This window comes from Vipera berus (genome assembly GCF_964194415.1).
Source record: "Vipera berus genome assembly, chromosome: 1".
Lineage (NCBI taxonomy): Eukaryota > Metazoa > Chordata > Lepidosauria > Squamata > Viperidae > Vipera > Vipera berus.
Genome location: NC_138202.1, coordinates 264,884,824 through 264,898,918, shown reverse-complemented (window position 1 = coordinate 264,898,918; position 14,095 = coordinate 264,884,824). Strand labels below are relative to the sequence as shown.

At 37.8% G+C, this 14,095-nt stretch overlaps 1 protein-coding gene across 1 annotated transcript in view; it reads right to left on the bottom strand.

Annotated features, from left to right (window-relative positions):
- Positions 1-9,967: 9,967 nt before the first annotated feature.
- TMEM200A (transmembrane protein 200A) overlaps positions 9,968-14,095 on the bottom strand; it is a gene marked incomplete at its 3' end in the record, with an annotated part of 42,666 nt that continues 38,538 nt past the window's right edge. The window contains exon 3 of the mRNA XM_081315098.1: positions 9,968-11,462. Coding sequence (XP_081171224.1) covers positions 9,968-11,446 — 1,479 coding nt within the window. The 5' untranslated portion in view covers positions 11,447-11,462. The remainder of the gene's footprint in view (positions 11,463-14,095) is intronic.

Sequence of the window (14,095 nt, the reverse complement as noted above, 5' to 3'; positions counted from 1 at the left end):
CGGAAACGACTAGCACGCACGTGCGGGGGAACCTTTACCTTTACCTTTATAGATGTAGTATAAGTGCATATCTAAGCAGTGTTGCCTTTTGTTATTGACAGATGAAATTTTTGTCAATACACAGGTTTTCTAAGTGCTCTGCAAGATTTTTTTAATATAGCATCCAGAGTGCCAATAGCTGCTGTGACTAACACGGCTGGTTTTTGCCATAATTTTTCAATTTCTATTTTCAGATCTTGATACCTTGCAATCTTTTCCAATAATTTGTGTTCTATTCTGCTATATTGCTTTGCCACATCAATTATTATCACTTTCTTCTTTTCAACCGCAGTTAAAGCTGGTGTGTTATGAACCAAGACTTTATCAGTTTGTATTCAGAAATCCCACAATATTTTAACCTACTGATTTTCAACAATTTTTTAAACTCTGTTTTTCATTATTTGCACATAATTTTTGCAGATTTTCAAGTGAATCATTTTGGCAACTGTGTTATGCTGTTGTTCATAATCAGTTTGTGTAATATTTTTTCACAAATTGAGTATACGATCTACTGTATCTTCTGCCCCTTTATATAATTGCATTGTGAATCATTTGACGATTTTTCAATTTTGCGTTTGATTGCATTAGTTTGAATAACTTGCCCTACAGCAGCCAAAATCAAGCCTTCAGTTTCTTTTTTAATGTTTCAGTTTTAACCATTTCCATGTTTTATCTTTACCCACATCCCCCTCAACTTTTAGGGAAATTGACCATATAGTACAATGCTTTTCCTTGCCAGCATTCTGTTCTTATTTCTAATGCATTATTTCAATATTCATGTTTTGTGTCCTGTACATTTGGTAAGTTCCATTTTTTAACTTACATCAATACTTGTTTTCACCTTTTAGATAACCAGCGAATTCATGTTATTCTTCAACAATTGGTTTGACTTGAAGTAAATCTCTGCCTACATTTCTGCAGGGCAGATATAATAAATATATCAATATCATTACGTGAAGTTACTAGCTTTCTTGTTTTTTAGTCTAACTGTACAGTCCAGTTGTGTCCTGTTAATAATTCCAGTCATCTATCATATTGAATGATGGGATTTTGTCAACGCCCTTGATGTTCAAGTGGTGCTCCAGGTATTATTATGTGGGGGTAATCTACAGTTAGATTTACAGTCTAAGGCTAATGAGAACTCAATAATTCACATTTTATCCAAGGACTTAAGAATCATTAAAATATTCTAAGCAGGATGTGTTTTTGTAAAATTAGAGTGTTCAGAAAAATTCAATATTTCCACCTTTCAAGGAAGTCTTGGGTATTGCTCTGAGGACTCCAGTCATATTTGGTATAACAACGGATTTCTGCAAATCCAGATATTTTGTAATTTTCTCTAATTGTTTTTCCTCAATCCTAGCATCACTCAGAACAGCAGCATCAATGAAAAAGACTTTCTTGTTTTCATTAACTGTTATATTAGGCATGTTGTGAATGAGATGCCCATAAGATCTTAACCCACTTCTTTTCCAAAACCTTTTCAATTTGATGGTCCCAGTAGGTTTTTTTTTAATGGCAGAAAGTGAAGAAGAACTAAAGAGCCTCTTGTTGCGGGTGAAGAAGGAGAGTGCAAAACTTGGGTTGAAACTTAACATTAAGAAAACCAAGATCATGGCATCTGGCCCTCTCAATTCCTGGCAAATAGATGGGGAAGAAATGGAGGTAGTGACAGATTTTATTTTCCTGGGCTCCAAGATCACTGCAGATGGGGACTGTAGCCAAGAAATTAAAAGACGCTTGCTCCTGGGGAGGAAAGCCATGGCAAATCTAGACAGCACACTAAAAAGCAGAGACATCACCCTGTCAACAAAAGTGCGTATAGTCAAGGCTATGGTCTTCCCAGTTGCAATGTATGGCAGTGAAAGTTGGACCATAAGAAAGGCTGAGCGCCAAAGAATTGAGGCCTTTGAACTATGGTGCTGGAGAAGACTCCTGCGAGTCCCTTGGACTGCAAGGCGATCAAACCGGTCAGTCCTAGAGGAGATAAACCCTGACTGCTCTTTAGAAGGCCAGATCCTGAAGCTAAAACTCAAATACTTTGGCCACCTAATGAGAAGGAAGGACTCACTGGAGAAGAGCCTAATGCTGGGAAAGATCGAGGGCAATAGAAGAAGGGGACGACAGAGAATGAGGTGGCTGGATGGAGTCACTGAAGCTGTAGGCGTGAGCTTAAATGGACTCCAGAAGATGGTAGAGGACAGGAAGGCCTGGAGGAACATTGTCCATAGGGTCGCGATGGGTCGGACACGACTTCGCAGCTAACAACAACAACAAGGTTTTTTTTACTATATTCAAATAAAAATCTCTGGCAAAGTTTCCAATGAATAATTCTGGCAACTCAAATTATTATAATTATGTGTGGGTAATCTATAGTTAGAGTCACTGTGTTATTTTTGGATCGCAGGGGACTAGCATGCCTCTAGATAAAGGTGTTTTTCTTATTTTGCCATTTTTTAAAGTTGTAGAAGGTAAGTGTTTTCTAGAACTTTTTAAAGGATAGTTGTTATAGTACTGCTTCTTTTTCAGGCTTAGTATGGCAAATTGAAATGGATTTTATACTGCTTTTCTTAGGTTGCCTTGATGATGGAAATGCTTATACTTTGCATATTTTTTTACACAGGCTGCCACAGTTTTTTCCTATCACAATTTTACTAATTGTTTTTTGAAAAGCCAAATAAGGTTTCATTTTGCTTTTTAAGTAGAGCAAAGATAAAAGAAGATAGGGATGAAACATACATGTTTTCAGTCATGTTCAAAAATAAAAACTAGTGCTGTGATAATTCAATAATAATACAATATACCTTTGGGCCTTACTTTGTCTGATGTACAGTGGCCTAGAGCAGAGGTAGGCAACCTTGGATTTTTTATGACTCGTGGACCTCAACTCCCAGAATTCATGAGCCAGCTATGCTGGCTCAGGAATTCTGGGAGTTGAAGTCCACGAGTCATAAAAGAGCCAAGGTTGCCTACCCCTGGCCTAGAGCAATGGTCCCCCAACCTTTCCAGCTCTGCGCACCATTGGTGGCAATGGGGGTGATGGGGGGAGGGGATGGCCTAGCGGAAGTGGAGCTTTGTGCGCCAAGTGCACACATCTGATGCTTGTGCAAATGTAGTTTTGTGCACTTGCCCACTCGCCCACCAATGGGCCACGGCCTAGGGGTTGGGGATCCCTGGCCTAGAGGTGAACATGCCAGCCTCCCACTTGGAAGGTTGATTGTTCAATCCTAGGTAGTGACAGATGTTTCTCTTATCGGGACCCAAAGAGAAAGTATCTGCTGTGAACTCCATGTAGGCATTAGGTAGGGTATCCAGCCATTAAACACTCAGCTCCATTCAGTCACCCTGACTCCATCCCAATAAAAAGGGATATAGGAGTGCAAAATGAAAAGGGGGGCAGGTTAGAAATATGCAATACATATATATATATATATATATATATATATATATATATATATATATATATATACACATACATATACATATACACATACATACATACATATGTTAAATGTTTGTTAAGCATTCAGAATACACTTGCTTAGTCCCAGACATGGGACAAATCTTATTTCCTGTTTCAGCTTAGCCCAAGGCCATCCACAGGCAGTAGCCACAGCAGTGGCAGCTCATATTTGTGTAATTTTTTTTTGGCTTGCTAACAAAGAATAAAGGGAGACCGATATGATCATTTCAAACTTATTTGTTCTCATCAGTCAGCCATACCCTTCTGAGATTTGTCCCATGTCTGGGACTAAGCAAGTGTATTCTGAATGCTTAACAAACATTTAACACATATCTTCCTTGCTTCTCAGCTAAGAGAGAGAGAGAGAGAGAGAGAGAGAGAGAGAGAGAGAGAGAGAGAGAGAGAGAGAGAGAGAGAGAGAGAGAGAGAGAGAGAGAGAGAGAGAGAGAGAGAGAGAGAGAGAGAGAGAGAGAGAGAGAGAGAGAGAGAGAGAGAGAGAGAGAGAGAGAGAGAGAGAGAGAGAGAGAGAGAGAGAGAGAGAGAGAGAGAGAGAGAGAGAGAGAGAGAGAGAGAGAGAGAGAGAGAGAGAGAGAGAGAGAGAGAGAGAGAGAGAGAGCGCCTGTGGCCTAGGGGTTAAAACAACTGCTTAAGATGCAGTCGGCCCAGGTTCGAGTCTCAGAAGGGTATGGCTGACTGATGAGAACAAATAAGTTTGAAATGATCATATCGGTCTCCCTTTATTGTTTGTTAGCAAGCCAAAAAAAATTACATACATATATACATACATACATACATACATACATACATACATACATACATACATACATATATATATATATATATATATATATATATATATATATATATATATATATATATATATATATATATATATATATATATAACAGTTCCTTCTGATCCACATATTTTTCTTCTTGGGAATTCTGAAAGATATAATCCAACATAGTCAAAGGGTATCAAATTGGAGAAGAACTTCATTAGAAATGGACACATCAAAAGAATGGATCAAGTTGTAGAATATGCTATAAAGAAACAGGATGTCCTGCCTTGATAGAATTATCTTTTGGAATAAATTTTGACCCACTATAACTACATACTACATAGAGAAAGAATAAGCAGCAAAAGCATATGTCTTTTTTTTATTTAAAAAGTTTTACAATACATTTTGACTTTAATCCCCCCCTCCCCCACCCCTATCCCTCTCCCCCACTCCCTCCTCCCCCCCCCCCCGACTTCCCAGAGCTAAATACAGGGCATAAAATCAAAAAACAAACATAAACACCCCTATGTTATCAACAATAAACTATAAATTCTATCTCTCTCTAGCTCATATAAAATGAGTACAAACAATATTAATATTACAAATAAAGTAGAAAAGAAAAAGAGGAAAACAGAAAAAAATCTTTACTCAAAATAAATTTTCTTAATCCCAGTCCTTATTCATATTAATTTCAAAAAAAAAAGGAAAGAAAAAAAAAACTTTCACCTGCTATTTGCATTCTCCCACCTTTCTCTAATTTCCAAACAAATTCTCAGTTACGCACCAAAAGCGCTTATCTCTGTTAATCTTAATAATCTCCAACCAAACTAAACTATAATCAAAAATAGTTCTTGCATGTATCACGCCAAATGTCTCACAGTTCCAAATCATCCTTAAGTTCAAATAAAAGTTCAGATAAAAAGAGTATATATAAAAAAAAATTTAGGCAATCTCTAAGACAACTTGTTGTTAATTAGGAGCTTACATACCCACTCTTAGTTCAACACATACTTTAAGTCCATAACCCTAATATACTTTTCTAGCAAGCAAATAACATCAATCTTAAATTGTGTAAAATATTAAAAAAAAGGAAAAAAAACTTTCTTTCTCCTCTATAATAATTTTACTCCATTGACATTCTAATCTAAAAATTTAATCAGCAATCTTAACGCCCCAAAACTTTTGGAGCACCTCTGTCATGACCCCCAAAACTTCTTTAGACCGCTCTCCTCCTACATCTTCACTGTAAGCACACTTTGAAGATTCCATAACTTTCTGCTGGTCTTGCTCTTGCTCTCGTCTCGCTCTTCTTAGGGCGGCACGCGTCATCTTCTGGCCTCCTGCAGCAACCGATGAAACTGTAGCTTGATCCCCTCCAACACCATTGTCCTCTGTCTGTCTATCTGCAACATCTTGAAACTTTCCCACACCGTATCCTTTTGCAGCTTCCAAAAATGATAGGGGGGTTGCTTTTAACACATTACTATAAAAATCACGTGCCTGAGCCACAGTAACCAAACGATGTCTTTTACCTTCGTGCGTCGCCACCAACCCAACTGGAATCTCCCATCTGAACTTAATATCACGTTTCTTAAGTTCCTGTACTAGAAATGCAAAATCTTTCCTTCTCCTTAGGATCTTCGGAGGGATCTCTTTTAAAATCAAAACTTCTTGCTCAGCCACTACCAAATTAGTATCATAAGCAGCTTGAATGACTTCATCTCTAATTACTCTCTTTGTAAAATAGACCACCACATCTCTGGGTAGCTTCCTCTGTCTTGCAATCCATGAATTTACACGAAAAACTTTGTCCATATTTCCCTCAATTTCAGATGCTGACTGGCCCAGTACCCCTTCCAGAGCCTCAGAAATCAGCTGCTTTAAATCTTCTTTACCATTCTCCTTTAAACCCCTAATTCTAATAGCATACTGCATCTGATTATACTGAACAAGGCTCAATTCTTCGTCCATTTTATCCCTTATATTTTCATTTTCTAATACCTTTGCTTCTAATATAGAGTTCTTTTGACTGAGATCCTCCACTTTTATATCCAGCTGTAGCACACATTCAGCTACGGATTCAACCTTAGACAAGATGTCCACCCTCATTGCTCTCAGCTTCTCTTCCATCTTCTTCTCCAATTTCTCCATTTTCTCCTCCAATTTCTCCTCCAGCTTTTTCAACTTTTCATCCATCATATCAGACATCAGTTGTGCATGCTTTCCAAGAGCGTCTTGTAAATCCTTAAGCGTCAATACCGGGGGATATGCAGGAGGAAGCAAAGCTTGCAGTGAGGTCTCTTGCACCAGGGAAGACCCCGCATTCCGAAGAGCTTTAGAAGTTTTAGCCGCCATCTTCCCCCACTTTCACTTATTACGCACTTTCACTTTAAAGCTATAAAATCCATTGAGCTAGAGAGTAAAAATAAAGAGTCCACTTCACCTTGACCTCCTGTACCGCTCTGCCTGCATCTTGATAATCAAAAGTATTTCCTTTTGGCAGGGGTGGTTGCTAACGCCTGGCTCTGCTCCAAGAATCCCAGAGCAGAGGCGCTGCGCAGCTCGGAGCAACCCAGGCTTCGGGGGGGCTCATCCTTCAGCCGCCCAAGCTCTCAGCTCAGGCAGCCCCGGAGAGCTCAACCCCTACCTGGGGCCTCACCCCCTCCTCTTCTCCCGAGGAGGGGGCTTCAAATCCATCTAAACAGCTGATCGGCGCTGTTTACAATGGAAAAACACAGCTGCGGAGCGGGCAGCCCGAAAACGGCTGTCTTTCGACGTCGCGTTGCCACCGGAAGTAGCAAAAGCATATGTCTAAGTGGAAGAAATGAGCCATTCTTCCCCTCTATTGATATAACAGCAGAACTTCTGAAAACTAAGGAAACACACACTTACCATATATGCAGTTATATGTTTTGCTTTTATTTAAAAAAATAGTAAATGTAGTAAGAACACTGACCAGAATTATTAAAAGCTTCATAGCAAAATATTGAGTCAACTCTGTTACAATATTTAGGCTTGAAATTCTAATAAGTTAACACTATGCCTCAATTCACTGGGCAAGTAATGCTTTTATCACAAAAGGTGTTTATTAGAATACAGAGCTGGACAATCATAGAAAAAAATATCTTTCGCAATCAATTAAAAGTACATTTTGACATATAACTATTTTGGGAGAAGCTAGTAAATCAATTCCTGAGTTATTTATATTATGTTCAACCTCTTTCAATCAATTAATACTGTGATCTTGTAGGCAAAACCACAAACAAGGATGGACTACTGCCTATTAAGCAAGAATAGGCTTCAGGGTGGCCTTCTTCAATTTGATGACACTAAAATAATCTTGGGCTTCTAAATCTCAGACAGCATGGACTTTAATTTGCTGGCTGGAAAAAAAACTGACATCTGCATAGCACCAAATTGTGAAAGGCTTCTCAGAGAGGCATATGGATTTATTTCTAATGAACATTCACCCTACTAATTTAACAATAATTTTCAGTGTCAGTATTGCTGTCTTTGTGGCATTTCACAATCTGATTTATCATTACAATTAGTTGTGTTACAGTAAAGAAACATGGTCTACAGGAGCTTTATAATGAATGGTGGTAGGCATAACGAATTTCTTTTTCGTGTTCAGAAAAGTTACACTGGGCAACAGGATGCCAATTCTGTTATTTAAAAATTTCATCTAAATTCACTGTCTTCAGGTTGTTTCTAGAAACATTTGTGTAGGCTGTCTGCATTATAGAAAAAAATAATAATAGGGTGAACCAGTTACAGGAATCAGTTGAAGTTCTTATTTAGCTATTTTGAAATTAAAATAACAGACTTAATTTTGGAGGGAGGCAACTGTATCCAACTTGGAAAAAGTGACAAAAGATTTTTTTAAAAAAATCTCAACAGTGATTACATCCATAATCTTCCAGTGGAAGTCATGAAAAGCCAGAACTTGACAATTCTAGACAGAGTAGATATTTCTCAACAATTGAAGCGTAACAAAACTTCAGGTAAATAATTGTAACAATAAATATCTGTGGGGGTCCTTAGTGATTCCTGAGCTTGGTTGTTTTCTTGCAGACATTTCACTACCCAAACTAGGTAACATCATCAGTGCAACCAAGCTCAGAGAGCATCAAGGACTTCCCTCTGTGGTTATGGTTGTGAGTCCTACATTTCTTTAAACATTGTTTCTATATTACAAAAGGACAAGCTATGTTAACACTTTTAAAATGTAAAATTCCCTTCTCTGGAGTTTAAGCAATATACGGCCCTCGTGATGATGAACTACTATGATCTCCAACCAACTTGCTGCATCTCTTCAGTAAACAGACTAATGGTGGATGGGTGGGGTAGAAAGAGAGGATGCAGCAAGAAGTAGAGATAAAGCAGAAAGTGATTAAAAAAACATTTGTGAACACTCTAACTATTGGTCATTTTTACCAGAACAACATATATCACTCCTTGATAGACTGCCAAATAAAGATACAAGGACCTTTGTGTTAGACTGCATCAGAAAGAATTTTGGGAAGAGGATGATAAAATTGTTTCAATTTCCTTCCACCCAACCCTGGGTGATGAATAACAAAAGATCTAGCTTGTATGTCCTTCAATAATAATGGATCTTCTTCATTCATTTAATAGGAATTAGGTTGTTTCAGAAAACGTACATACTATTATTTTTAATTTGCATATTCCCCATTTTCCAGAAAATCAAATATCTAATGTTATTTCACTTAACATTTTTCCTATATATATAAAAGAAAAATGGGTGCAACCTATTGAAATAAATGGAAAGTTACTGAATAGGCAATATTTAAGCATTCTCCAATCGTGTACCTTCCAGATGTGTTAGAACTACTAGTTTCAATTCTGGTTTGACATTCCAACATATCTAATTGGGAAAGACTATTATTTCAGTGAGTTTTCCAGGACAATAGCCTTGGATCCTCTGCTTGTAACATATTTGGCTTATATTCAATCCACTATGCAATTCTCCATGCTCAGACTAGATATGGACTTTTGTTTTTTGAACAGTAGCAACCGAGGCAAACGATGATTCTCTCTGGTGGCAGATGAAAGCTTTTAGGTACAGAAAAGGGGACAAAACAAAAACATCCAGAAATTTTGAGTACCTTTGAGGATTTTACAAATGATACCAAATATGACCTTGGTACTTCAGACTTTAAATTTGTTTCCATCATGAGCCAAAAACATCATTCTTAAACTTGCAGTCTCTGATGGTTCTGAACAGTGAAACGTATTTAATCAGCCACAACTCTACTTTTAATTATGAAAAAAAAGCAAAACAGAATATCCTTATGTAGAAACAAAGAAGAAATGACTAGAAAGCAATCTGGATTTAAATCACTCAAACTTGCTGAACAATTATAAGTGGCACAGTAGCTGTAAATTAAGATATTATTTCTTAATCTACCATACAATTGCCACCTAATGCAATCGTTAACCAAATAACATTATGTCAGGGCCATGTTTTCATGAACAAGCTACTTAACAATAAACTTTTGTCATTGCGGTGATGGGAAAAAATATTTGCAAGCACAAGGCAATTTTAATCAGAGAGAAATATTCAATAAGAATACGGTTGCACTAATAGGAGTGAAAGGGTTTAGAATGTTTATTTTATAAAATAAATACTGTCAAATATATTAACTGTAGTCATCTGACCATCAAAATCTTGTTTCTGAAGTTCCACGCTTTAAATTGTTACTCAAAAACTCATCATGCTCAAAACTCAAATTATTGTGAGACCTGGAAATCATCAATAGTTTTTCTTTATTAGTAAAGTCTTTCTTCACTGCAGCTGGTGGTACGAGAAGCCTGTCCATAGGGTCTTCCTTGTTTTCTAGTTTCATATAACCTTTGCTGTTACTCCGGTCCAGTCGTGGCCAGCTTGGATGTTTTCTTTGTTCACCTTGGACAGTGAGAGTAGAAGGACCCCTATCCAAGTCTAGGGATTTTGAATGTGCAGACAAGTGATGCAAAGAAGTGTTGGACCCGAACTGTTTTCTGGCTGCACCGGGTGATAAGAGCTGTCCAGTGCTGGCTCCAAAAGTCATTGAAGATTTGAACTGACTGAATGAAGAGTCTCCGTATAAAGTGTTGCGTGGTAACAAAGCATTGGCAGATTTGTAGCTATCACTGGTATTCGTTAATGGGAGAGCCAAAGAATCCATGGACAAGTTTCTAGGTCGGTCTCTACTCCTTGACGAATCCTCAGTGATATTGTCAATACTTGGCTCATCAATAACACAGTTATTCAGTTTGATTACAGGTAAGGTGAAAGCATTAATGGAAGATGACACAATCGATTTTGTTTCACACTTCAGAGAGCCACTGCTTCTTTCGTCCCTTGCTTTCCCAGAGTGAGGGTAAAGGCCAAAGACTGAACCAGAGTGTTCCATCAGCAGAGGTGACATAAGGTTTGGGATTGATTTCTTGGTCTCGTTTCCAGCAAGTTCATCCTCTTCATCGTTGCTAACCCTTTGAAAGTTGCTTGCAAAGCCTGAGAAAGGAGCAATTGTATTGGCAGCCAGTCGGGATGCACAAGAGCTTCCAGCATGCTTGATTTCATTCTGTCCTGTTAAGCCGGTGTAGGCACCGTTCAGCTGCCTTTGCTGACTGATTCTCAGAGTGTGGATGTCAATCACAGTGGAATAGATGTCCCTCATGTGTATGATTTTTGTCTCCTTGTCCCTGTTCTCATGAAGCATGGCATTTGCACAAATAAAAATAAAAATCCCAATCCCCATAGTGAAAGGCCCCAGCATTTTCATTTTATCAGAATGTAAATGCTGCTCAAGGAAGCGCATAATAAATCCCCCTCCTCTTCCGATTAACTGAGTCTCATTTAGCGTCAAGCTGTCTTCCGGTTCCAGGAATGAGTCTTTTGGGGGCCAGTAACCAAGAATGGCCATAGCAATTCCAAGGAAAGAAATCAGCACCCCCAGGACAAGGAAGAATCCCGATGGGGAATACAGCCGGATTTTGCCTCGGACTACAACCACGTCCGTCCTTGGCCGACGCTTGGCTGGTTTCTGTTCCTCAGGAGCTGGTGATGTTGCACGATTGAGATGGTGTTGGGATCTGGCGGAATCTTGCCTTTTTAAGGCAGCCAGTCCTGTTATGACTCCTCCGGTGGCTATCATAATTTTCTATTTTGATCTGAAATTGAAAGCAAAAACAAAAGACTTCAAAAAGTAACAACAGGCACTAAATATGAAGCATTCGGTACTTCTCAAAACTGTGTAACTCTAACCTGTAATTTAGTACACTCAGAACTCTTCATACTACAAAGACTGTTTCATATAGTATACTGTATGCTGAATATATTCTGAAACTGCCTTATGTAATTATATAAAAAAAATTACTTGTAATTAATACAGGTAGTCCTTAATGTACAACCACAGTTGAACCCAAAATTTATGTTTGTTAAGTGACAAATTCGTTAAGTGACTTTTGCCCCATCTTACGACTTTTTTTGTCACATTTGATAAGTGAATCACTGAAGTTGCTGAATTAGCAACCCGGTTATTATGTAAATCTGATTTCCCCATTGACTTTGCTTGTCATAAGGTCGCAAAAGGGGATTGCATGACCCAGGGATACACTGCAACTGTCATAAATGTGAGTCAGTTGTTAAACATCTGAATGTAAATCATGTGGGATGCTGCAATGGTCATAAGTGTGGAAAATGGTCATAAGTCACTTTTTTCAGTGCCTTCGTAACTTTGAACAGTCACTAAGCAAACTATTGTAAGTCAAGGACTAGCTGTACATGGATTTGCAGCAGAACAAAGAATCAACTACAATGTCCATAATAAATGAAATGTCTGCTCAATAGTAAAATATCTTATCTAGTAAAATCAGTAACAAAGAATATAGATTTTAGATGCCAGTCTTGAAAACAATTGTGATGCTTTTTCTTGATTATTATTTTTTTCATAAGTCATTTCAAGTCATTAAAATACTGATATTTATTTGCAGGACCATATAGTGCCAGGCATTGCTTCATATAAGTTCCTGATGTTAGTAACAAATGGCTGGAATTGTGATTTCACCAATGCCTGAGATGGAAAAAGTGACACCTAGATTCAAGATCGCCTCTGATGCTTCAGAATAAATTTATTTTAGAACAAAATCAAAATATTTTTACCTTTCAATTTGTATTATACAATAGCATTTGCATGATGGATTCCATGAATCTGAGCCTTGTGCTATTTAAAGTTAGGAAATCAGGGTTGTTTTTTTATGAGCATTGTTAAACTACTATGAAGTCTCTATTTCAAATGAGATGAGACTGCATAGGTACAATAGTGGTGCCAAATCAATGGATGTTTTTTTTTCCTCTTCAGGGATTATTTGCACAAGTAATTAAAGCCTATCCTTCTCGCCCAGCAAGAAACTGAAACTTATTAAGAATTGACTTAGGACTACCAAGCAATTCCAGTAAACAGTGGCTAATTAATCCAATTAAGAATCAGAACCAAGAAGCAGAAGCTGCTTTAAAGATAAAAGCAACAAGATACCTCTAATTAAAGGGCTACTTAGAAGAAAAAACAAAATAGCATTTTGGAAATTTATGTCGGATAACTTGGTATTGCATGAGGTTTAAGAGCAATATTGGTACAAATCAAGACCAAAGGAAGCAAAAAAAATAATACTCCAGAATATGAAGTTATTTAAGTTTTTTGTAAAAAAAAATTCATTGTGATGAAATGAGCAGTGAGAACTAACCATTTTAAATTACATAACCCAAACTTTATCCTGTTAAAAAGCAAAGAAGATTTAGCCACTGAAGCTAAATGCACAGACTGAAATGAAAGCATGCTTCAATAATTTATACTGAAGAGAGTGAAAAATGAAAAAAGGAACAACCCAATTTGCAAGGGAATGTGAAAAATAAAAAAAGGACAGCGAGCAATTGGCTTGTTTGGGAAAAGATTTCTATGCTGAAACAACCTTTTCAAAACTTGAAACTCTTATCTCTTTGCATAGACATTTATTATAGGAAGTAAAAAGAGCAGCAGATCAGTGAATTCATAAGATGGGCTGGATTCTATGAAGTGAATAGTAGGTTGCGGCTGAAAGGACTTTTAAGAAAGAGCTAATGCTGCCTGGAGCAAGCACTGCAGATGCTTAGCAACAAGAGAACACCAACACGGAGCCTACAGACCTCTTGGTAGGCCTGGTGGTAGAGCAGGTTGCCATGACAGCAGTAGCACAAAAAGAAGAACTAGGTATACTACTGTTGGCCAGCCTCACAGCAGGGGCACAAAATCAGAACTTGGCATATCTGCTACAGATTTACTGAGACTAAAAACAGAGGTAACAAATAATCCTAGCACTGCATGGATTCAGGCTAATTCACACTTTAGATGAGCCACTATATATCAGGACTGATTACAATACACACACACACATGTATGTATGTATGTATGTATGTATGTATGAATGTATGTATGTATGTATGTATGTATGTATGTAAGTAAGTAAGTAAGTAAATAAGTATGGTGATAAATGATCATGCAACTTTGAAAAGGCAAAGACTTTCCTGGCAGGCCACAAACTTTTCATGGAGAAGACCTGGCAGCTCCAGAAGAGGCTGGAAAGTCCTGTCTCAAATATGAGGAAGATGCTAGCATTGGGTTAGATAGATCAGTAGTCTGACATGCGGTCCCTAAGCTCTGAAGATATGTGATTTTGACAAGTCCCTCCCTCTTGCTGTGTCCTTTCTTTGGACAAGTCATTCCCACATCTAGTATGCAGAAGCCTACATACTGGCCAATAGATGGGAG